The sequence below is a fragment of the Anas platyrhynchos genome, chromosome 1, assembly GCF_047663525.1.
Source record: "Anas platyrhynchos isolate ZD024472 breed Pekin duck chromosome 1, IASCAAS_PekinDuck_T2T, whole genome shotgun sequence".
In the NCBI taxonomy this organism is placed as follows: domain Eukaryota; kingdom Metazoa; phylum Chordata; class Aves; order Anseriformes; family Anatidae; genus Anas; species Anas platyrhynchos.
Genome location: NC_092587.1, coordinates 4,645,522 through 4,668,553, shown reverse-complemented (window position 1 = coordinate 4,668,553; position 23,032 = coordinate 4,645,522). Strand labels below are relative to the sequence as shown.

At 40.9% G+C, this 23,032-nt stretch overlaps 1 protein-coding gene across 1 annotated transcript in view; it reads right to left on the bottom strand.

The window, feature by feature from the left end:
* TAF3 (TATA-box binding protein associated factor 3) overlaps positions 1 to 23,032 on the bottom strand; it is a 114,114-nt gene that overhangs the window by 13,580 nt on the left and 77,502 nt on the right. The window contains exons 3-4 of the mRNA XM_027460803.3: positions 13,923 to 15,733; positions 8,910 to 8,992 (exon numbers count right to left, since the gene is read on the bottom strand). Of these exons, the coding sequence (XP_027316604.2) occupies positions 8,910 to 8,992; positions 13,923 to 15,733 (1,894 nt within the window). The remainder of the gene's footprint in view (positions 1 to 8,909; positions 8,993 to 13,922; positions 15,734 to 23,032) is intronic.

The following is a 23,032-nucleotide window of genomic DNA, read 5'->3' as shown; positions in this document are numbered from 1 at the left end:
TTCTTCACCGAGAGGCACTGGGACAGGCTCCCCAGGGCAGTGGTCACGGCACCAAGCCTGATGGAGATCAAGACAATGCTCTCAGACAGAGGGTGTCTGAGACAGACTGAGTTTTGGGTGGTGCTGCGTGGAGCCAGGAGTTGGCCTTGGTGATTCTTGTGGGTCCCTTCCAACTCTGGATGTTGTATGAGTCCCTTCTTGGCTCATACTGACATTATCCTTCATCTCCTCCCTGTCTTCACTTCCCTGATCCTCTCTTCCTTTGCAACATTTAATTCAGCTTGACTTCTGGTGAGCCTGACTTCACCTCCACAGTCTTTTGCTTTGAAGACACAACCCCTTTGCTAACAGCCTTTTTCTGCTAGAGGTGCTATGCTTGCTCTCAACACCCATTTTGAAGGAGTTACTGACGCATTTCACTCATTTCCCCCTTTCCACAGGCAGAAATCACCACTTCTGAATCCATTAGGTCTTCAGTCCTGCTGACTTTTCTAGCTATCTCCTTTGGTTTACAGGCATCTGCACTCTTGAAACCAAATTACAGGTTTTCTACTGTTTATTTTTCCATCACTTTAAGTAAAACAGAGTCCTGTCTGTGGCCTCCACCCTCTGTATCTGTTACACCAGGCTATTTCTCCCAGCAACCACAACCGCCTTTCTGCCAATGACTCCCACATCTCCCTCCTATTCTTTCTCACCATCCTGACTTACAGCTCGGGATGGTTCATCGCCAGTCTGACAAAACACAACTGAGCTGGTAGCGTGGCGTCTCGCTATCTTTCATCTTCTTTTCTCTCTTATCATCAATAACAAAGCTGCTCAGAGCTTCGATGGGAAAACCACCTAACATTATCCCCTTGTGCTGAGCTCTGAACAGCAAAGCCAGAAGCTGGTAAAACATGTTTATGCCAATGAGCTCTTTGCAAACTTTCTCTTATGTGTTCATTGCAAACTGCCCTTTATCATCATTTGTCCTGGGAAATGTTATGGGATGCATGATCTAGAAGCTACGTCTACCCGTTTTAATGGGAACCAGGGTAGAATACAGAATTTCATTAACTACTAGGAAATTATGCCAGCATGGGTTTAGGAACGTCTGAAATGGTAATTTCCAGCTTGTTACTGAGACATACTTCTGTAAGAAACATGCAAGATGCCAGTCCTGAACTTGTAGGCTCTGTATAGGTACAGCTCAGCTGTTCATAGGTTGCTTTTACTAAATTTGGGTAGGACCACCTTCTTCTCTTATGTCTAGGGAAGGTAACTTCTCCATGGAGCTCTTCTCCACGCCCAGCTGTCAGGAACTAAAATATGAGTTCTTTGGTGTATGTAGTTTACTTATTTTTGTTTAAAAACTTCAGTAAAAAGAAGCATCTCCATCAAAGACAAGCACAAATCAGTACCCATCTCCTGCAATAATCCTCTAACAAGGTAAAACCGTTCTATTAAACAAATACCCATCTGCCTTTCCATTCTTTCACACAGATTGGATCGATTTATGTTGTACTTTGCAAGGGCAGCTGCTCATGCCCATTTACAGCAAGCAATTTGCTTATGTGTCTAAACATGCCCAAAGGTTTTTTTTTCTTTAATTGCGTTGTACAGTATACAATTTTTTACTCTTGAGCAATAAGCAGAAAAATCAAAGAATCTCACAGTAACTTGTTTTGTTTTCTAATGACTCAAGCATTTTTATGGATTCACTTTTGGAGTCATCACCCGATGTGGCCAGCAGCAAAATGAAAATAATTCGCCACAGCCTACCAGCTACCATAAACAGGATGAATAATTAGTTGGGGTGGCTTCTGTAATTAAAAAGAAGGAAAAAAAAAAGAAAGAAAAAGCTAAAGACTAAATCTGAAGTTGGAAATAACTCACATACAAGGAAGAAAAAACTATTCTGAATCACCTTTAGAAATATAAACCAATTATTTACGTGTTTCACTAAAAGGGTTATGATATTCTTCTTCTTCTTTTTTTTTTTTTTTTTTTTTTCCTTCATGTAAAAGCTGCAATCCTGCAGCAAGGGAGGGGCTGGGGAACCTCCACTGCAGCTAAGAGGACTTCTGGATGGATACAAGACCACACATGTGGCTTTCATGGCAGCATTGGGGCCAATATGTTGCACTCCAAAAGAACAATCAGGAAAGGGATATGAATCATACCCCAAACAATATCTCCATTAAAATGCATATCCATTCAGAATTTGAAAAGGCATTGAAAAACCAGTCCTCCAGCTCTTCTAATTTAATGATTATAGAACAGAAAAATGCGGGTCTGCATACACACACACACACATTTATGAGAGCAGCCAAGATCACTGGAATTCCTAAAGCACACCTCTGCAGCCTTGGAGAGGAGCAAGATCATTTTTCATCGCTCTGCCTCCTCACTTAGGTGGTCTATTGATCATATCAAAACCGATTTAACTATTACACGCTCTTCTCTGTCTTACAGCAAGAGCTGGAGTGACACCCAGGGCGTTAATTCTGGCAAAGCACAGTTAACACAAGCTTTCACTGCTAAGTGCTGCATTGTAAAATAATTGGGATACCCATTAGCACTGCAATAAACAGAGACTTTCGCTGCTCGGCCTCTATTGTTTAATTTTCCCAAACAGTGGTTTCCCTTTCTCCAGTTTTCTCCCCGAAGTATCACTTTTTCCCTCCTATTTAATTCCACAGCAAGCTCTCCTCCAGAGCTTTCTGTTGAATAAGCAACGTCTCGCGGGGTAACCAACACCGCCCACAGCTGCGTCCCACAATAGCCCCATGCTGCTTGCATTACGTCTTTTGGAGGATTTGGTCACGGTGCCTTAACTGCTACAAACACTGCTCTTATTCATGAAAACGTGCAGAAGGAGGGGCTTCCAGCAGGATTCCTTTACCTGTTTCCCCACCACAAAACAGTGAAATAAATGGAATGGGTCACGAGCTACTTGGCCGGTAATGCAAACCTATGGCTTGACAAGTCAATAAAAAGCCAATCCTTTCCTCCCTAGCCACACACAGGGAGCCAAGGCTAGAGGCAAACAATTTGGATGTGCCTACAAAGGGAGTTTAATGAACCCCATTATTCAGCTATTGTGGGCAAACACGGTGAAGACAGCAATCTAAATTATCAACGTCTGAATGGCTCCCTGCTAAATAGCACCCAAAGTTCAAAAGTTTCTTCCCAAGGTCTTGTTTATCCGTAAGAGAGCAAGCCCATTAAAAATGAAAGTTCATGAATACCCACCAGAGATGATAGTGTCAAAATGAGAGGCATTCTTGAAAACTACATAGGGCAGAATTCTACTTTAATTGAAGCTAATAGCAAAGTCCTATCTTAGATATCTAGCTATTTACACAGCTCAAAAAAACACCATTTGTTTGAGTACCTTCCAAAAAATGCATATTCATGTTACACCAGCAATTACAGATCCCCAGTGAACTCTGGGGAATACCAACACAGTCTGCCTAATTTTTTGTCTTCAACCAGGTCAATCAAAGTGTATTCATGGAGCTGCCAACAGCTCTCATCTCCTCCTTTGGTGCCCTTACCTTTTTTAAGCCTGACTTTGTGTGTTCCCAAGAAAATTTAATCTCCAGGAGTTTGCAGCTCAATTCCTGTAAATTAAGCTTGTTGCAGATAGGATATCCATATTTTAGGCATGTGTTTTTTGGAGACCGATACCCTATAATAAATTTGATGGAATCCTGATACAGGTTAGATGGTAAAGCTATTACGCAATTTGAAAAAGCGTGAATAAAGAACTGTTTGATTGAAATTCTGTTGCCCAACTGTGGCTGCACTTCAAATAATCAATTCTTGAGCAAGTAGCAGTGATGACCCAAGCCATCGATTTATGAAAAATAAACACCTTCCAGCAGTCCAGCTGTGTTTCAGGTCATGATAGAGGTTCAGAATCATGCCATTTTCTCAAGCTGTATCTCCTTTCAGGCTTCCACTTTGTCAGACATATGCCATTTGGCCAACTTATAAAAATACGTGTTATGAGCACCCTACTGTGGTGGAAATCCTCGGATGGCCAATCACAGAAACTCTAATAAAACAAAAAGAGACGGGACAGGCTCCCCTCTTATTCCCAAAAAGATACTTCTGAGTCAGTAATATTACTCAGAGAGACTACACTTATAGGTTGCAAATTAATTTGGTCCATATTGCCACTTGGCTTTGAGGTGCCCTACAAAGGATATCAGTTAGTTAGGCTGGTGGCTTTTGTCATGGGCATATCATGCTGTTGAGTGAGCCTCCAAAAGAACTTAAGTATGGCCTTGGACTGATAACATCCTAGCAAGCGATAAAAAGCTTTAGTGGAGTCAATTAAATATCTGGATAAAAAGAAAAATATCTTCTTCTATCCCTCAATCCTTTTCGGATTTTATTTTAAAATCCACAGGTTATTTAATACACATTTTTATAGACACATGGACGCACATTTCTTAGCATGTGTGCTATTTTTGTGGAGAAGGTCACAGATCTACTCGCTTTAAAAATATGCAAGACAAGGGGCAATTTCAGCCGAGCGGCTGGTCAGATTTACGAGTTAAACACTGTTAAAATACCTGTCCTTCCCCGATTCATGTCTGTCTTCCTGCTGACGGCAGGGAACACACCATCAATGCGGTAAAAGTCTGGAGCAAAAGCCCGACATTTTAAGATAAAAGTTCAGAGGCTTCATTTCACAAACACATGAATATATATATATGCGCACATATATCCTGCTTCTGCGTCACAGAAGCACTTAATGACTAACGAGCGGTACTCTGCTTTGTGGTCTGCCATTAGTGTTAGAAACCATGTGTTTTTCTTAAAAGTTGTATTTAAGTTGTATTTGATGTATTTTGTCTGTATCAAAAATTACAGCACACGCTTTTCCTGACGTTTATGGCAACTGTGCTCGTAACTGGAATGTCAACGGCTCATCAATAGATATGCTTTTTAAAAATGTACATGTATGAAACTCATGTGTATGGAAGTTTTTAAAAACTTGTGTTTATGAAATGTGATTTATGCTCAGGAAAAATAACTGTACAAAAAGAAACCATGATTCAACTGAATAAAAGTATTAATTTCTGCTCATCATTTGCAGATGATTTAAAATTGAAAAGTCTATAGTAGCTTTGTGCTTTTTACTATTTTTTTTTAAAGATAACATCTCTAGTTCCTTCCTATACTAACTCAGTTAGCAATCTTCAACCCTGATAACACTGGAGTGGAAAAAAAACAGTGAAAAACCCTTCCTACATATCATTCAAATCATATCTAAAAAGGTGGTCATAAATATTTCAGAACCCAAGCAAACTAATAAGAGCTAGGCCCATTAAGGATAAGATCTTTTACAACAAATTAAATAAAACAATTTATTGAAGCCTGGACTTGAGATAAACTAGATTTACTAGCTGACCTTTTATTCATTTAAAGAACAAAATTAGCTCTAATTGCATTAGAATGGAATCCAGTAAATTTCTTCTAATGTGGCATCCAAGCAAGTATTGCTGTAATTGTTTACAACTAAGATGGAAATGCTTTGATTAGAATCTACTTTCTTCTTGTTTTACTGTGCAGTTAAAACACTTCCAAAAAAACCTAAAGTGTAACAGTTTTCCAATATTGGTCTCTCCATCATTCAGCAAGAGCTACATTTTCATGTCCATTAAGCTAATGTCATTAACTGCCATCTCTTTTGAACTGATGGGTGTTCGAAGAATATTTGTGCACTAGACAAGCTCGACTGTCCACTACGTACTTGTATTCACCAAAATAATAGAAGTTCTCTGCCACAACCAGCACTGCTTTGTATGCTGGTCCGTGCAGAGGAGCTGAGAAGCAAAATGATAGCAAAATTGTTTGCTCCACTGCAAAGGCGTCTTCCTCAGCACTGCTGCATTATTTGAGTAGACTTGTGCTGCCATCTGTATTTACAGGGAGATCTGAACTTACATTTTAAGTGCCATCAAATCTAACATCTTTTCTTCAGATACCTGAAACTCGGAAGAATTTCCTCACAGAAAGGGCAGCTAGGCATTGAAAAGGCTGCCCAGGGAAGTGGTGGGGTTGCCAGCCCTGGAGGTATTCAAGAGACATGGACGTGGCACTGAGGGACATGGTTTGGAGGGGGGACTTGGTAGTGTTAGGTGACGGCTGGACATGATGAGCTTATGGGTCTTTTCCAACCTAAATGATTCTATGAAATACTTTGTGAGCTCATCAAGCTTTGCAAGTACTTCCATTAAAGACAATGTTTTGCATGAAGTTCAGACCAGCTTCCAACTGAATAGGTATTTAAGTTCCTCCCAAACCCTCTCAACAGGTCTTCCTCCTAACAGAGGAAACTGAAAGAACTCACTAGTCCATCTAGTTTTATAACTCATCAATTTCTATCAGTCCCCAGAAGCTCTTCTGACATATTTCCATGGCCATTCACAATAATTTTAAATAATTCCATGCTAGTAAAGGCTCCAGAGACATCTGAATCCCACCTGACAATTAGATGATATTCAGACCTTTGTTATCAACACAGAAGAAATATAAATTTAACTTTCCCTCAACATAACATATCACAGAAGCCTAGCCTTTGTTTCTGTCTCTTACAAGCTATGTAAAAGGTTGATGAACCTACTATGGTCTTGCAACTAAAAACTTTAATCCAGGTAGCAGAGGCTTCTGGTATACCTCAGAAGCCCAAACCACATATGTAATGCTTTGTCTCAGAGCCACACCAGTCCTTATAATGATCACTACATATGAAAATTAAAATATGCTCTAAGTCAAGACTGAATATTAATTTCCTAGGATGAAAGCAAAAACATTATTTAGACTAAGACAGCTCAGCTGCAAGCCCTGCTGCATTAGACATTGGATACCACTCAACACAGTTCCCAGAACCAAGGCCACATGGCACAAACTGGGTTTCATTGTGCAACAGCAGATTTCTTCCTGGGCTTTGCCTTGGAAAACTATGACAAATCCTAAAAGCTATTACGAAGCTCCAAAATGTTGTGTTTGCCATTGGTCAGAAGGTGCAACTTTTACAGGCAGTCAATGTTAGAAAGCCCATATGGTAGGCATAGAGGGGAGATGTCTAGGGAAGGAAAGGGAAATGAGTACACAAATAGAGATGGAATACTAAGGACTGAAGCCTCATCTGATTGCACAACCTGAAGCAGTATCAAAGATAAGTATCAAGTGGTGAAGATGGAGTTCCCCTCCCGTGCCCCGTACCGATGCTGCCCAAGCACTTTTTAGCACTGCCTATCAGCTGCCTCCAGAACTCCTCTACCCCTGAAGATCTCTGCTTTACTGCTTAATTCTTCCTTATTTTGTTGAGAAACTTTAAGCTAAGTCACCTGTCAAGGTGCCAATAGAGAGGTATATAGGAAACTGGGATAGAACTGCATTTCCCAGAGGGCCAAAAACTGAGATGTCAGTATGTCTGACACACTGCAAGCTAGCAGACCTGAAGATGATGTGATCACATGATTTGTAGGAAGCAGATAAAGTCTGAAGTCTCTTTTCAAAATGTGTGTGGGCGTGAGAAAGATTGGGGTGAGATAAGAGGGGAAGCAAAATAGTATTTTGGGTACTAAAATATGGTTTCAGAACTATGATCTACAAGTTCTGCCTTGAAAATAAAACTTTTTTTTTTTTTTTTCCTGATATGAACATTTCTACAATCCTTGAATAGAAGAGTTTGAAAGTAACCATAGCTCCTCGAGATGGAAAGTGGATTTGCAGGCTTTAAATGGACAGTCTGTCCAGCTGCATATGTTCAGGTTGCATGCAGCAGGATAGACAGCTGTCCTGAGATAGCAAGAGTTTTCATACAATCTGAGCATGGAAATTTTAGATCACACTCATTCTGTGGAAGGGAGACAACAGGAATGGTAGAAAAGCATAGAGAGAACAACAAGGCTTGATATTTAGGGTGGTGTCCCATCAAAAACATCCTTGGTTGCTTCTGTCCCATAGCAACTGCAAACCAACATAATTCACAGTTACCTAATTGGCCAAAGAATAGAATAGGGCAACAGAGGAAAACAGAACAATCATCAGAGATGCCACTCAACTTATTAAGCAGAAAAATTAGTGATTAGGGGATTTAGTTCAGAATGTCTATAAAAGAGAAGCAATTAGATTAGCAATGTTTAATGGGATAATCAGAAAAGAAAAATCTGTTTGGTGCTCAGGTTTACCACCAGACACAAAAGTGTAGTCTATGCAATCAAAAACAGACAAAAAAATGATTAAATGAAACTTTCATACACGAGACAGGAGTAGCCTACAAAGCCCAGTGAGGCTTGGTTTCCCCAGAGTCTCTACCCACCTGCTTATGCTGTATGATCTCAGGATAGGGATCATTCTATTTATGGCTATTCAGTACTAAGCAACTATTATTTGTACAGCAGCACCCAATAATTAGGGAGCTAATGAACAAACATTTGAGATGTGTTAGGTACACTCAGGAATAATCATCAACAATTATAATAAAACAGACACGCATAAAGGCATTTCAATTGTTATGCTTTAAAGCATAAAACAACTGTTAGCTGAAGTGCATTATGAAACTTGGCTGCAGGTTACTCTAGCGATACCCATCCATTATGGAAGCCTGACTCAGTGTCACCGGAGGTAGCATATGAGTCTAGATGGAGTCTTGTAATCTTGCCTGGGAAAAACAGGATGGATGGAAGATGACAGGTTCCACTTAGAGCAAAATATCTAAAAAGTTTCTCTTGGTACGTGTTCTGCTTGATTTTTTGTTAGAATGACCAAAAGATGTCATAGCTCCATGTCATTTGCCACTAATTTTTAACCTTTTTCCACTGAAAATAAGAGCTGCCACATGTGACAGATGATGAATTGTGTTAAGCATCCGCCTTGCAGATGGCTTTTTTTGTACTTACATCTTGTCTTGGCCTGCACCCACTCTTAATGTCAGCCGAGGAATAACCGGTGATGGAGCTGGAACAACTGGTTCCACCTTTATCTGTACAAGGGAACACAATCACCAATCAAAGACTGTAAAGAGACTCCCAAACAATATTAATTACATGAAAGCACTGATAGAGTTAACCAGAGTATACTGGCTTAATACTTTTACTGTTCTCTCACGCTTTGTGCTGCAGCACAGATGGTCCCAGTTTGCTGGGAGCTCCCAACCACAGCAAACCAAAAATATGAATTCTGGACTAAAAAGTCAAATTGAAATTCCCCTGACTGTGTAATAGCTCGCATACTTCTTTACAAGTCTTACCGATTTAGCATTTATCTAAAAAATCCAGTATGTTTATAAACAATTACATGAAATGCTTTGACCTTAGTGCTCAAACTTGACAGGTGTTTGCACTTTTTTTCTGAGACTTCAATTCAAGCCATTATTACCCAGATTCATCACATAAATGTACTGTGGCACTCTTCAATCAAAATTAGACACAGGAAAAGCAAATAAACCTCAAGCACCGACACTGAATTCTTTACAAAAGTGCTTATCCACACACACGTAATAGAATCACTGCTTTTTAATGCAGTTTGGCTGAGGTTTCTAATGGTTATTTTTCAGCTGGAAGTCAGATGCCTGATTTCCAAACTCCGTATCTGGTGGATTTGGATCACTAGAATATGTCCTTAAAGTCTTTGAACTCTGCCATAATTACCAACTTTGAGCCAGCCAAAGCTACTGCTTTGCAACACCTGTACAGAATCTTCTCAGATTTGACAGTGAAACTCTAATGATTTTCCATACAGAAGTTGCTCCACTTATATACATATATAAGAGAAACATATATAAATACACGTTATATATATATACACACATTTTATGTGTATATATATATATACATATGGAGAGAGACTGATCGTATTTTGAGCACGTGGATCACTGTATTTAATAAAACAGGAATTTAGCAAAATATGGTCCAAAAACTTGTGAGACAAAAAGAGCAAGCATACACTGAATGGAAACCTGAGCAATTCTTGGTGGCAAGAATCTGTTTTAAAATACTTTCATAGAGAAAGAGAGGGCACACAAACAATTTACAGCACAGACTAGTGCAGGAGACAGCAGGCCAGAAGGGAAGGGCTCAGGTTGGACTTGTTAGGACTGCTAAGGACAAAGTCCTGTGCCACACACCTTGTCCAAAAAATTGGACATCAGGAGATGTCTACTCCAGAGAGAAGGGCTGCAGCTTGTGCAGTATTTCTGTTTTGATACTGTTAGCCACACTTTTTGATAAAGCTCTCTGTGGATATGTATCAGCCTGCTTCACAGGCTACTCTCTACCCTTTTGTTTATACAGCCCAATTTTTTGTTATGTCATGCCCCTGCAATGTTGCAAGAGGCTTTTTTTTTTTTTTTTAATCTCTGGAGCTCCCACTGGCTAGGACAATTTCACTGCTGCTTTCCATGTGTAAGTCTTTTAGCTGCTTTCCTGGCATTTTAGACTGTAGCATCATCCACTGAATGGAGGCATGGTATTGAAGCCTGTGCTTCCAGCACACAAAGATACCTACCTCATCCCTCATCCGTCCTTTGTATCAATGTCCTCTGCATTATTATTTATATATCGCAAAGCTGTTCTAAGAAATGGTGGCAGGGGCTCATATGGCAGAAGAAAAGCACATAAAACACTCCTTTATGTCAAACACTAACAGCACAGTCTGCTCTGAGAGGAAAACTGGGCTCCGCAACAATCCACACTCTTATCCTTTGATGCAAGAGGAGAGGAAGCATCTTTTTACCAATGGTTTTGTGTGCAGGGTTGGAGCAGAACAAAAACTAAGGAGCATTCACAGTGGATATCCTGGTCTTCCTTGGCACCGATGGCAAGATTTTCACTCACGAGTAAGAGCTGTTTACTTTGGGACAGCAGTGGCAAGCCTGGCCACGATGCGGGGATGGCTCCCTTGCTCGTGAGGCTGTTCCTCGACTGCTTTAGTTTACAGCTCAGCGTATTAAGGTTAGCTGAAACTGGGTCAGCAGCTGCTTCACGAGCTGCTCAGTCATTCCTACAGCATGCCTGGTAATCTCTGTCGTAGAAGCGGGGTGTAACTGCTTCAATTGTCTGCTTTTAATTTGGCAGCGCGTGCAGGGCAGCACCCTTGCTCCCAGCCTCGTCTCTGGGTTCCCAGGGCAGCACCCCAACACTTCGAGCAGAGCACAGAGCTGCAAGCCCTACCCGGTCTCCTCTTCTTCAGCCCTGAGACTGAACACTTTAGGCTTTAACTTCTGCTTTCAGCCATTTATGTGGAGTACTTGGTGCTTCTCTGAGTCTTTCTGTCCAAAAATGTGGGGTAAATTACAGGGAAAATGGTACAACCAGCTTCAATTCCCCAACAGGATGGGGCGCATGCTTGCATAATAACTGTAATTATACTGAAAAAACAGAAACGTTACCATTGATTCTTATACAGAGTAAACTCTTCTGTTTAAGAACACCAACAGCTGCTACTTACTGCTTTATGTAACGTGTCTGATGGTTTGTAATGGCCAGCAGGGGCTGAAGTTTTCAGCAGCCCCCAAACCTACCTTCCAGGTTGCACTTATACCTCCAAAGCAGACGCGTCGTGAGCAGTAACTCCATCATTTGCTCCTAAAGCACGACTGCTGCCTAAGTAAGTCATTGCGTGATCTAAAAGCTAAATTAAGGAAACGTGTACTTTTAGGGGTTAAAAGGAAAGAGCAGCATTCGGGAGTAATACTGGGAATTGGGGCCAGCAGAAGAGCATTTACAGTGGATTACTAAGCTTCCCAAATCACCAAAGAGGTAAAGTCCAGCAATATAAGACTCCTTTGTAGCTAACTAAAAATACATTGTCAGTGGATTTGTCCAGTTTTATGTATAAGCAATACTTCTTTCACCTGAACTAATACTAGTAGTCATATAAGCCCCTTATTGCCATGTGCTGCATTTTTTTTGCTAATCTTCAAGGATTTAGCTTCTTTGCCACATACCTCAGGGCACCAACTGATAAAGCTCTAACTCTCCATTTTTCCAGGACACCAGCAGTGCGGCCTTGCAAAAAATGAAAATCGCTCAAGAGATTTAAAGGGGAAATTTATTTTTAAAATCCTGACTTGAAGCAAAGAGGTGGATTTAAAAAAAGCTTATCTATCAAGAATCAGTTTAAATTTTAATTCTATCTGGGGATTCTTTCATGCATTCTAGCTTTAAAGTTTATCTTTTGACAGGGACTTTTTGCCAAGGTAATGGGCAGCTTTGTCAATTTAATTTGTCCAAGTTTTTCTTACTGTTGAACTCTTTTTCCTAATGTATATATATTCAGTCCATACTCAAGCTTTATCAGTTTGTATTTGTTTGTGTAGCTGTTATATTGCTCTACATCAAATTAGATTTAGAGAATTGAAGAAGAAACGCAAAATCAAATGTATGAAAAACAAGCAACTTATCTCTATTTTATATAAGAGTATTTAATTTATTGAGGAAACTCTCCCAAAATTCTCAATGAAATACTGATAAGACACCTTGAGCATGAGGGGCAGGGAGACAGCTGCCATCCAGACCAAATGAGGAGTCCATGAAACAGTGTTTTGCAGCCTAAAACTTGGACAGTAAATTAACATGGACAACTGGAGCACCACCCCATCAATCATTGATTCATCCACAGCAGACAAATGTTAGTTTCCCCAATCAGCTGGGTTCTGCACTGAAAAGCCATTTTTCTACTTAAAAAGTAGTCTAGATTTTGAAATCAGCAGTTTGTTTCAAGTCTACCAGGTAGCACAACAGGGTACGATCTCTCACAGTGGCAAAAATGGAAAGCAAAGAATATCCCAAGTCTGAGCTTGTATGAACTGAGTATCATCCTCAAAGCAGGATGCAAAGAGAATCTTTGTAAAACCAGAAATTAAGTAGTGCTTCCTAATGCTAAGGACAGAGATTTAGGAAATCCTGTATCCAAGGTTATCTGTATCCACGACAATCTCTTTCTTCTTCTTTTTTTTTTTTTTTTGTATTAACAATTTAATGCACATTATAAGGTGAAGTGACAAAGAGTACAGCAAATGCTGAATTAGGGGAGCCATTTCTAATGGGATTTCAAATCTGATAACATGCAAATATGCTGGTTTCATTTCTTATATATTAAAGATATTCTGAAGATTAGGTGATATTGGAAAGAAGAAACTGTCTTCAGCTGATGTAAATCAGTAAGAGCTACAGAAGTAGGAGCTCAGCCCATTTCGAAATCAGTTGTCCCTTTCTCTCTCTCAAGCTTCAGATTCAAAACTAGAGGTGATATTTGAACATTCAGTGTATGCACTTAGACCATAGTTTGCAAACAATTTCCTTACTGCCATCAAATTGGAGCAACAAGGCTTTGGTCTGGCTAATGGAGGATTCTGTAGCGATTCTGAAATGTGATGCAAATGGTGAACTTGTTTCCTTTTTCTCCTGACATAGTGACAAATAACTCCTGCTCCTCACTTATGCCCACTAGGTAATCTACAGATTTCTATAATCTTTGAAACAGTGGACTTCTAGAAACGAAATTTGAAGTTTCTATGAAACGTTGCTGACACCACTAGAGGAAATTTACAGAACAAAAATTGTGCCTTGGAACAGTACATACATTTGTTGTGTGTTTCAAAGTGAAAAGTGAGTTCAGGAAAACCAGAAATTTGGGGTAAAACAAACAAAAAAAAACAAACCAAAACCAAAAAGCAATGTAAGACAATCTCACATTTCAAATTCACAAAGTTGAACTTCCTTTGTTTTGTCTCCCAAAGAGGTGGGATGATGCCTGAAACTTTCGGAGGACTTTTTACTTTGAGCTGTTTTTTGTTTGATTTTAGTATCAAACCTGTAATCACACATCACCTGAATGCTCAGCAGCAAATACAGGAATCCACATGTACTTTTCAAACGAATATGCCATGTCAACTCTCCTATACAACTCACCTTTTCATGTTTGTGTTTCTCTTTTTCTTTCTCTTTCTTTTCTCTCTCTTTCCTCTCCTTTTCCTTTTCCTTCTTTTCCTTTTCTTTGTCTTTTTCCCTTTCTTTCTTTTTCTTCTTCTCTTTCTTGTCCTTTTTCTTCTCTTTTGGTTTCTCTTTGTCTTCAAACAGTTTTTCAGGAAGCATTGGAGACAAGGAAGGTAACATGCCGGGAAGCCTCATGGCAGCTGGTGTGCTGAACAAGGGCAAAGACATTTCTTTGGGAGGTAACACAAGAGGTGCTGATGGAACCTTTATCTTATCTTCCTTACCCTTATCTTTAAGTTTCTCTTTGTCTTTCTTATCCTTGTCTTTTTTACCTTTCTCCTTCTCTTTCTTTTTATCTTTATGCTTTTCTTTTTCTTTTTTGGTATTGCCATCTTTCAACTTTACTTTTGTGTCCGTGTCCTCAAAGTCCTTTAGTTTGAATTTATAGGGATCAAGATCATCATCTTTGAGTAGCTCCTTCCACTGAAATTTCGCTTCCTTGTTTACTTCCTTGTCTTTATCTTTCTCCTTGTTCTTTTCCTTCTCCTTATTTTTCTCCTTGTTTTTCTCTTTATCTTTTTCCTTTTGTTTTTCTTTCTTCTTCATTTTTGTCTTCAGCTCTTTTTTCAGTTTCTTTTTCACTTCTACTGATGTAGCCAACTTGGTTTTCTCCTCATAGACTTTGAGAAGAGGCTCTGGAGTTGGCGGTGAAGCAGAAGGAGAAGAGAAGTAAGTGAAGTTGGTAGGTGGATTAGAAGGTGTCCCCATGTTTGCCTTTCGAATGACCTCGTCAATCGAGTCATCCATTGTCCATGAAATGTCTGAGCTTGAAGTCCCACCTGATGGAGGTACTGGGGTTGCACCTGCCTTACTGGTATTATTGGCAGAAACAGAAGGTTTAGGAGTTGTAGTCTCTGAAACAGAAAGTCTTTTTGGGCTGGTAAAAATTTCCCCTTCAGATTCAGAACCAGAGGAAAACTCAAAGGGATCAGGTTCTCGTTCTGCGCACGCACGAGCAATCACAGCATCTATTGAATCATCAATAGTCTTGTCCATTACTGGTAATTTCTTAGTCTGGTTTTCAATATTTGGCTTGGTGACAGGCTCAGGTGTTGTCTGCACTTGTTTTACTTGAATGTTTTCCTTTCCTACCTTGTCACTTAATGCAGCCACAGGGGTTCTGCTTGGTGTCTCAGGCTTAACAGGTGGTGGGGGAACATGAGCAGGAGCTTTTGGACTTTTGGGGCTTTTTGGGCTCTTGGCGCGACCTGGTGACTTTTTCTCTTTGGATCCAGTTTTTGGTGAACGTATGGGGCTTCCAGCAACCACTGGTGAGGGGGTAGTTTTAGGTGATTTTGTCTTTTGCCCTGGAGAACTTGTTTTGGATTTTGTTTTGGGTGCAAATGGCTTTGCCTCTATAGTTTTGGGCGCTTGCGGCTTTGCAATAGGAGCCAACATTGGTGGTTCTGGTGAAGGAGGGGCTAAGTCCGTACTGTCCTGAACATGAACTGGAGAAAGCATTGGTGGTACTTTTTGGGTATTTATTGAGCTAAGAGGCTCACGTGGCTCCAAAGCTCCATCCAGAGCATCACCTTTAGAAACAGATAGTTTGGGCCGTTTCACAGGTGGGAATTCTTCAGCTTCAGGACTTTCTAACGGTCTCTTGCTCAAGTAATTTTCATCATTAATGGCCTCGTCCTCTTCCATATCTCCCTCTTCTTCCAGTGGCACCTGCATGGCCTCTGCAGATGTCCCTCCATCGGTAGGCACCTGTTCCTCTTCCTCTTCTGTAACAAAGAACATTTAAAAAAAACATTAGGATAATTCAAAATGTGTTTTACAGAAACAAACAAGCATCACAAGTTCCCAGGAATTTCAGCCCAAAAGAGAGAACTGGACATCCAACAGGCTCCTGCTGGTCTATGTGGAAGGAAAACAAGGTGCTTCTTCTCAGCAACAGCCACCATCACAACTGGCAGGTTTCCTTACTTCAAATCTAACACCAAACCCATGAGCACAGGATACGAGAGCATACCTCACCCATGGTGACAGACCTTTCACAGCAGGTCTGAAGCACCAGTCACGTATAAAAATGCCCTGATTAATTCTTACTGCATCAGTTTGGATTACATGAACCTGCTTCATTCATTTTAAACAAAGGAAGAGAGGCTGAAGTGGTTTTTGCTGTAACAAAGTGGACTGCAAAGTATACATCAAAGTAAAATTCACTGGAATTAGCTGTCTTGCTTATATATCACAGCATTTTGACGGTGGATTAACTACTAGGAAACTGTCTTCCTAAACCTGATTTGTTTTTCTTGAAGCGGCGCAGCCTGAAGGTTAAAGCAGAGGACTGAGCCCCGTTCAACCTGCCAGGTTCTTTTTCTGATTCTATCTCAAGAGCTTGCTGTATGCGGACATTATCTGTTACGATTATATGGAAACACCTCTGCATTGCATGTTGGTTCAGGAGCGTGCCTTTGGAAGCCATCTCCTATCATCCCGTGTCACTCTGTTTACACCATGGAGTAATCCTGGAGTGCATAAACTGGATTCTCGCTTTATAGAAACCAAAATGAGAGATATGCTGCCAGAGGAACACACCTAAGCTCAAGCCACAAGTGGGCAGTCAGGCTATGAGACCAAAAAAGCCATTTTTTGAAAATAACACAAACCCCCAAACATGCCCAGTATGAACATCAGGCACCCACTGTTTCAAGTCAGTGTGGACATCACCTGTGTGGTTGCTCTGTTTGTTTGTTTTTTATTTTTTTAATTTTTTAATTGCAATTACTTGTTTTTTCCTACTTCTATGACCATCTTCAGTCTCACATGTGTGACATTACAGTGCAGAGAAAGGAGAAAATTCACTTGAGATCTCTCAGAAAAGCCAGTGCAGGTTTGAGAATAAGAGAAACTCTGATCTCCTGAACCACAGTCAAGCACTTTATCCTCTTGGCTACACTTCCTCACTTTTGAAATGGAATTATCTAAGCAGGAAAAAGGATTTTTGGTCTGGAATAAGAACGTCCACACCGGAGTTTTACGCTGCCACATTTCCACCGGTTGTAATTGCGTCATTACATCCACGCCGGTTCCATCCCTGCAAAAAACATATTATGCTAGCGGATAAAGCCCAGCTTCTTAATGAGCAGGTGGTTTTAGTGCAGTAAACACTGAGCAACTCGTAACACTAACCCCGTTTGGAGCTTCGTAAGACAGCATCTTTCTGAAATCTCTCTTTGGGAGGCATTTATTTTCAGGTTTTCCGTGCTGAGGTTTCTCTACTGTAATGTGTCAATGCTCTGATTTAGTAGAGTTGAGTTAAGAGCCCTGGGCTGCAGCACAAATCTTGCCAGCATCACAAATTAAGTAAAATGAGCTAGCAACTCTGGCTTTTGCCAGGGCCCAGAGGATTTACAGCAGCCAGCCCAGAGAGGAGACTTTGCCTGAGGATAAAGTCTTAGCCTTCCGTGAAAAACAGAAATGTTAGGGAGTTAGGTTTTGCCTGGCTGGGCACTGACATTACATTTCTGAAACAGCAAAGTTAGAGTATAACTGAGAAATCACTGTGGACCGAGCCTGCACCTGCTCTGTGGGAAAAAATCTGCTGCCAGATCATGGAAGTCATTTCAATCTCTGTTTAAGCTGTTGCAGAAATCAGCTCCCTTCATCTGCTCAAAATTGTTTTGGGGATGAAGAATTAGCATTCATCAGATGTCATCCAGCATCGGTTGCTACCGAGCAATTCCCTCCCAACCCCATTCAGTACTTAGTTTGCTGCGAAGAGTTTGTTTTCATTTTCAATTTTAAAGAGCGATAAAATTTAAAACAAACACCATACGGTAAAGCCGGGATTTAACGAAGTCTTCCGCCTTGGCCACAAGACAAAAAGCGTAGCCAAATTCAGACATCAGGAAAGACAGGGCTTGCACATCCACACATTAGAGATGGCAACATAACATATTTTAATGTAAAAACCACAAGGATAAAAAGTAGTGTATCATAGTGACTAAATTGGATGAAAAGCTACTGCAATAGTAAAAAAAAAACAAACAAACAAACTAGAAAAATATTACTAGAATAATTTCAATATTTTTTTCTAAAGATTTCTGCACGGTGCCTGCTTAAGCAGCCCCCCCGTTACACTGTGGCTCACCGAAGTGCACTGCAATATTTCATATTTTTGTAACTCCCTCCCATCCCAAGGTACTTCTCATGTTTTACCTACTCAGGATTGCCGAAAACGAGCAGCTGCCGGATCAAAAGCGAAAAAACAATTTTGGAGGAGGTTCGGAGAACAGGAACTGGAGCTTTGTACAACAAAAAAGGGCAATGCTTATTTTTTTTATAAGGCCAAGTAAAGCTAGCACCAGACCCGAGAAGTTTCTATGATCTCGTGCGGAGATGCCAGGGAAGGGCAGAAGAGGTTAAAGTGCAGTTTGGAGAGGTGAGAGCAGAAATCGGGGTGTCTTGGCTCCGAGCTTTCATGCGCATTCCTGCAAGCCACAAAGACAACTTAGCAAGGAAGCAGAAGCATTACCAGCCCTTTGCTAAGGACTTGGATTCCCCCAGACATCTGGAAAAAATTGCCTGGGTCAGTCCTGAACAATCCAGGGACTAAGGAAGTTCACGAGCACTTAACTACTGACACACATTCACCACTTTTCAGACATGCTCAGATGACAATCTGGAATCCTATCTTGGTCAAATGAAACCCAAATTTCTCTTGGAACAAGGCCACGGTCTGATCCTCGGCGAGGACTGGTTTTCTGCCAGACAGCAGCTTTCAAACCTGAGCCATTGCAGCTGTGGCCATGGCAAAAAAACAATAAAGCGCCTTTTTTTTTTTCTTTCCTTTTTAATTAGAGAAAGTGCAATCTCTGTCTTAAATATAAGAGCTCTGGACCCTTTTTTTTTTTTTTTTTTCTCCAGGAGGATTCACGATGGAGCAGAAACTGAGCATGGCAAAAACCATCAGCCTTTAAAGGCAATCTGCTTGACTCGGTGATGAGTATTTAAAACCGTGCGGCCACTTTGTCACCTTTGCCCATCTCATTCAGTACCGGGCACTTCTCGCTGTGCAAGCCTTTGTGCACCGGATTGCTTCTTAACCCTCTTTACGGCGATCTCTCCCTATCTCCGACCACCTTATTAATGATCCTCCTCTTGAGTTAGCATCTCTAGGTCAAACGGATATCACCTCGGCCATCTGCCCTAATAACTCTCTCCTGTAATGAAAGGAGACTGGAGCTGTTTGGAAGGTTTCTCAAGATAACGGATACATATATATTTTTTTGTTGTTGTTAGAGAAAGCAGTGCCGGATCAATATTAATGCTCACGTTACTAAAGCTTTACAGAGCAGTTGTTTATTATGTCGGCTGTCCCCATATGCAGAGCCTGGGTTCAAAGGAGGCACCGAGATCCAGGAGGGGCGAGCTCGGCCCCAAACGTGGATTTGCTGCTGCTGAAATAAAACAAGCTGACAGGCACGAGAAGAGTGGTTATTAAGACAGCATTTTGTTCCAGAGCGTATCTGAGGCAATATGCAGGACAAAACTTCCACAAAAGGATGATTTTGAAGTTCAGGTGCACGGAAAGGGAGCAAGGAGTCCGTCCCTCTCCGGGTGCAGGTCTGCAGCACGAGCTCGAGCAGGTCACACCGCGTGCTGCCGCCTCCCCATCTGACAAGTGATGATAATTTCACCTCGCAGAGCTGTTGTAAAAGCTGAATTTGATAAATATGTAGCTCCTCGGGATAGCAGGATGGAGAACATTAGAATCTGAAATGCAAGCAGCGGGGATCTGTCACCACTTTAAATCCTGGAAAAGCTTTTAAAGCTGAACAGATCAGGCAAGAAACCGAAACTCCTGCACCTTTTTAACGAAAAACCACTAAAGCAGCACAAAATTTCCTTCTTTGTACACTGTGTTCCTGTAGCAGCAGGGATTCCAAAACCAAAGGCTTATTGAATATACACCTCCTTAATTTGGCCATGGCTTGGTTTCAGGACAGCAATACTCAACACTTTGGTAATGAACTTTCAAGTTCATGACGATCTAGGGACTATTTGTCCCTACATCTGACACAGGAACAGAAATTCTGTGATTGTGGCAGAAGAAGTAACGCAATCACCCATAGCACGCAGTGGTTTTCTTCCCTGGCTGCCCCATTACAGGAGGCTCGCTGCTCTTTCAGCAACAGGTCAGACGAAAGGAAGGGCAGGGAAAAATCTGTGCAAAACTCTTCTGATTGAAGAGAAAGGCACCTACGTACAGGTATTCTTCAAGCCAGAAAAACTAAGATACACATATATATATCATAAAATATACAGAAAATTAAAATTGTCATCATCTTGGTCATTACCAGACCTTTTCTCGATACCTTTAGAGACAGCAGTACAAGCACTTACAATAAGAGAAAGTCCTAAAGAACACGATCTGTCAGCTGGTATTTCATTTAAGCAAAGCTCCAGCCTCTCTTCTGGAAATTGGATTAGTATTTCCCTAGGTCACAGGGTGGTGGCAGGAGAAAAGCATCCCACTAAGACCTGGAGACCTAGGAAGGATGCAGTACGTCTGAGCACAGGATGACGTGGGCAGACCTGCTGGCCTCACCTGGACGCCACTTGCTGAAGAAAGCACAACGAAATACTGCTAACAGCAACCTCTGAGCTTCAGTGCAATGACTAACGTAGAAAATGCACAAAACTCTGGCAGGAAAAGTTTCTGTGGAAGCCAACTCTTACTGTTATAGAAACATGAGGTCTCAGCATTTTGTATTTGATAATAACTTTACTATGCCAGACGAATATTATCAGCTATCTGAGCTAACCCGCTGGATGCATCTCTGGATGAGCTGTTACTTCCATACAATCCACACATGCTTATTTTCAACAATTACATCCCTTACATAACCTTTATTTTTAACAGAACTTGAACTTTTTGTTTTCTAGAGAAATGTAGAAGCGCCAAAATAGACCAGCCAGTAGGTCTCATCCAATATCAGTTGGGGAATTTCCTTCTCGCACAGTTCTGCTTATATCAGGCCCCTGAATCCTTCTGCCTCGATATGGAATTGTTTTTTAAGGAAAATTTGGACACAGGAAAGGGCACAATGTGGCAATGCCTGTACTGAAATCTTAAATTCATCCCTCTTTCCAAGCACAGATGTCAAGCTGAAGATTTTATATATAATCCAGCTCAGATTCCCAAATACAAGAAAGTGATCCTTCCCACCCCATGATATGTAACTTTCCAATGAAAAAATACCATATACTTTCCTTCAGACTTCCAAAATCATTTTCCTATTGTCTAGGTAAAGCATGAGATTAAGCTAAAAATATCTTTTGGGAAATTGTAAGGCACTAAGTCAAGAGCTTAATATCCCTACCATATCCTAATAAGTACAGGCTTTTGACTTCTGCTAACAGTGACAGGACTTTTTCTTATGCCACAATAGGGTGCATCTCTTTACCTTGTAGTAATAATGGCTTTTCCCCAAAACAAACACAAAGCATGCTTGTAGTCTGCAAAGGAAATTGATGCAAGAGCAACAAAATTCAATCCTGATACCCTGCAGACCAATATCCTGATACCCTACCGCAAAACGAACACACTACGATACCTGCAATGCATTTTGAGTCTAAAATGCTGGATTTATATACAGAACTTCTCCGTCACATGAAGACAACTAATCACTGATGTGACTTGTTCACCAAACAGGTGGTGCACTGACACATTTCTCTTGTGCCCTATAAAGGAGATCAACCAACCTATTACCAACCCTGGGCATTTTCCAATCAAGTCTTTGCCTGGGAAGAGTGCTGGTGATATTGCACCACGGCAGGAGCTCTTTTTCCACGTGTCTCCAGTTTGACCACTGAAATTGCCATTGAGTTCATTCCAGTTCACTCTCGGTTATGTTCTAAAACAGAGAAACCACAAATGTATTTGAAAAATAAAACTCAGAGCTTTCAGGTGTGGTTGGTGACTTTGCCGACACAACTGAAAGATGGTAAAGAGGATGTCAGAGGTGCCTGAAGTTGAGCATCCAGACTCGTGAGTCGTATTTGAGATTTTTGGCCCAAGTGGCCTGGTGGCGCCTTCAACAACTAACATGAACCTGGCTGGGAGGTGTTCAACAGGACTGACAGGCTTGATGTATACTTTCATGAATAACTCCAAAAGCAGTTCTCAATGAATAACTCCAAAAGCAGTTTTCAACCTGTCCAAAAGCTACAAGTGGTTAACAAAACTCCCCTCCGTCCCTAATGATGAGATCTTGAAATTCAGATGATAGCCATAACCTGGCTCAGGACAGGTGAATTTCCAGACCTTACAAAGCAGTTACCTCTCCACTCTGCCGAACAACTGCTTCACACTCTTCCTTAGGCATTTCTTGGTATGAAATCATCGAAGAAATGCAAGTTTAGACACCAATATGAGAATAAGAAATCCAGAATTCACCAGAAACAAACCATGGCTACTAAAGCCGTAGCTCTACATCACAGGATTGTTTTAAAAAGGTACAATCCCATCCCCTCTTTTGTCCTGGATCAAGTATTTAGGCAAAAAGATGGGGAACTAATCCAGGCTGAAATAAGAAAGATGATCCGTTGGTTTGAACTCAAATCACCGATCTGGTCTGTGATGTTAACATGCAAACTTTTGGGCTAGGGAAGTCTGGAGAGAAGTCCTACACCTCCCTTCTTCTATCATCACCCTCCTCCATAGTGAACTGACTTAACCGTCTAACTCAGATGGAAATATATCTGGGGGGGAAGTAAAGAGAGAAAATATTTTTTCTGTCCAGTTGGCAAAGTAAAAAACCCGTCTCGGGCTCAAGGGTGTGGGAAAGAAGAGGATTGAGGAGTGGAGCATCCCTTGGCAGCATCAGATCTTGGCTGAAGGAAGGGTAAGATGTGCAACTTTAGCTTCCAGTGCTGCTCTGGGATACTGGATGCCAAGAGAAAAAAAAAAAAAAAAGCACTTTTAAATACTTACTAGCGGAGGTCCTCATTATAATACTTTAAATTTAGAGTATGCAATGTTTATCAAGCCAAACTACCCAGGATTCTTAAAA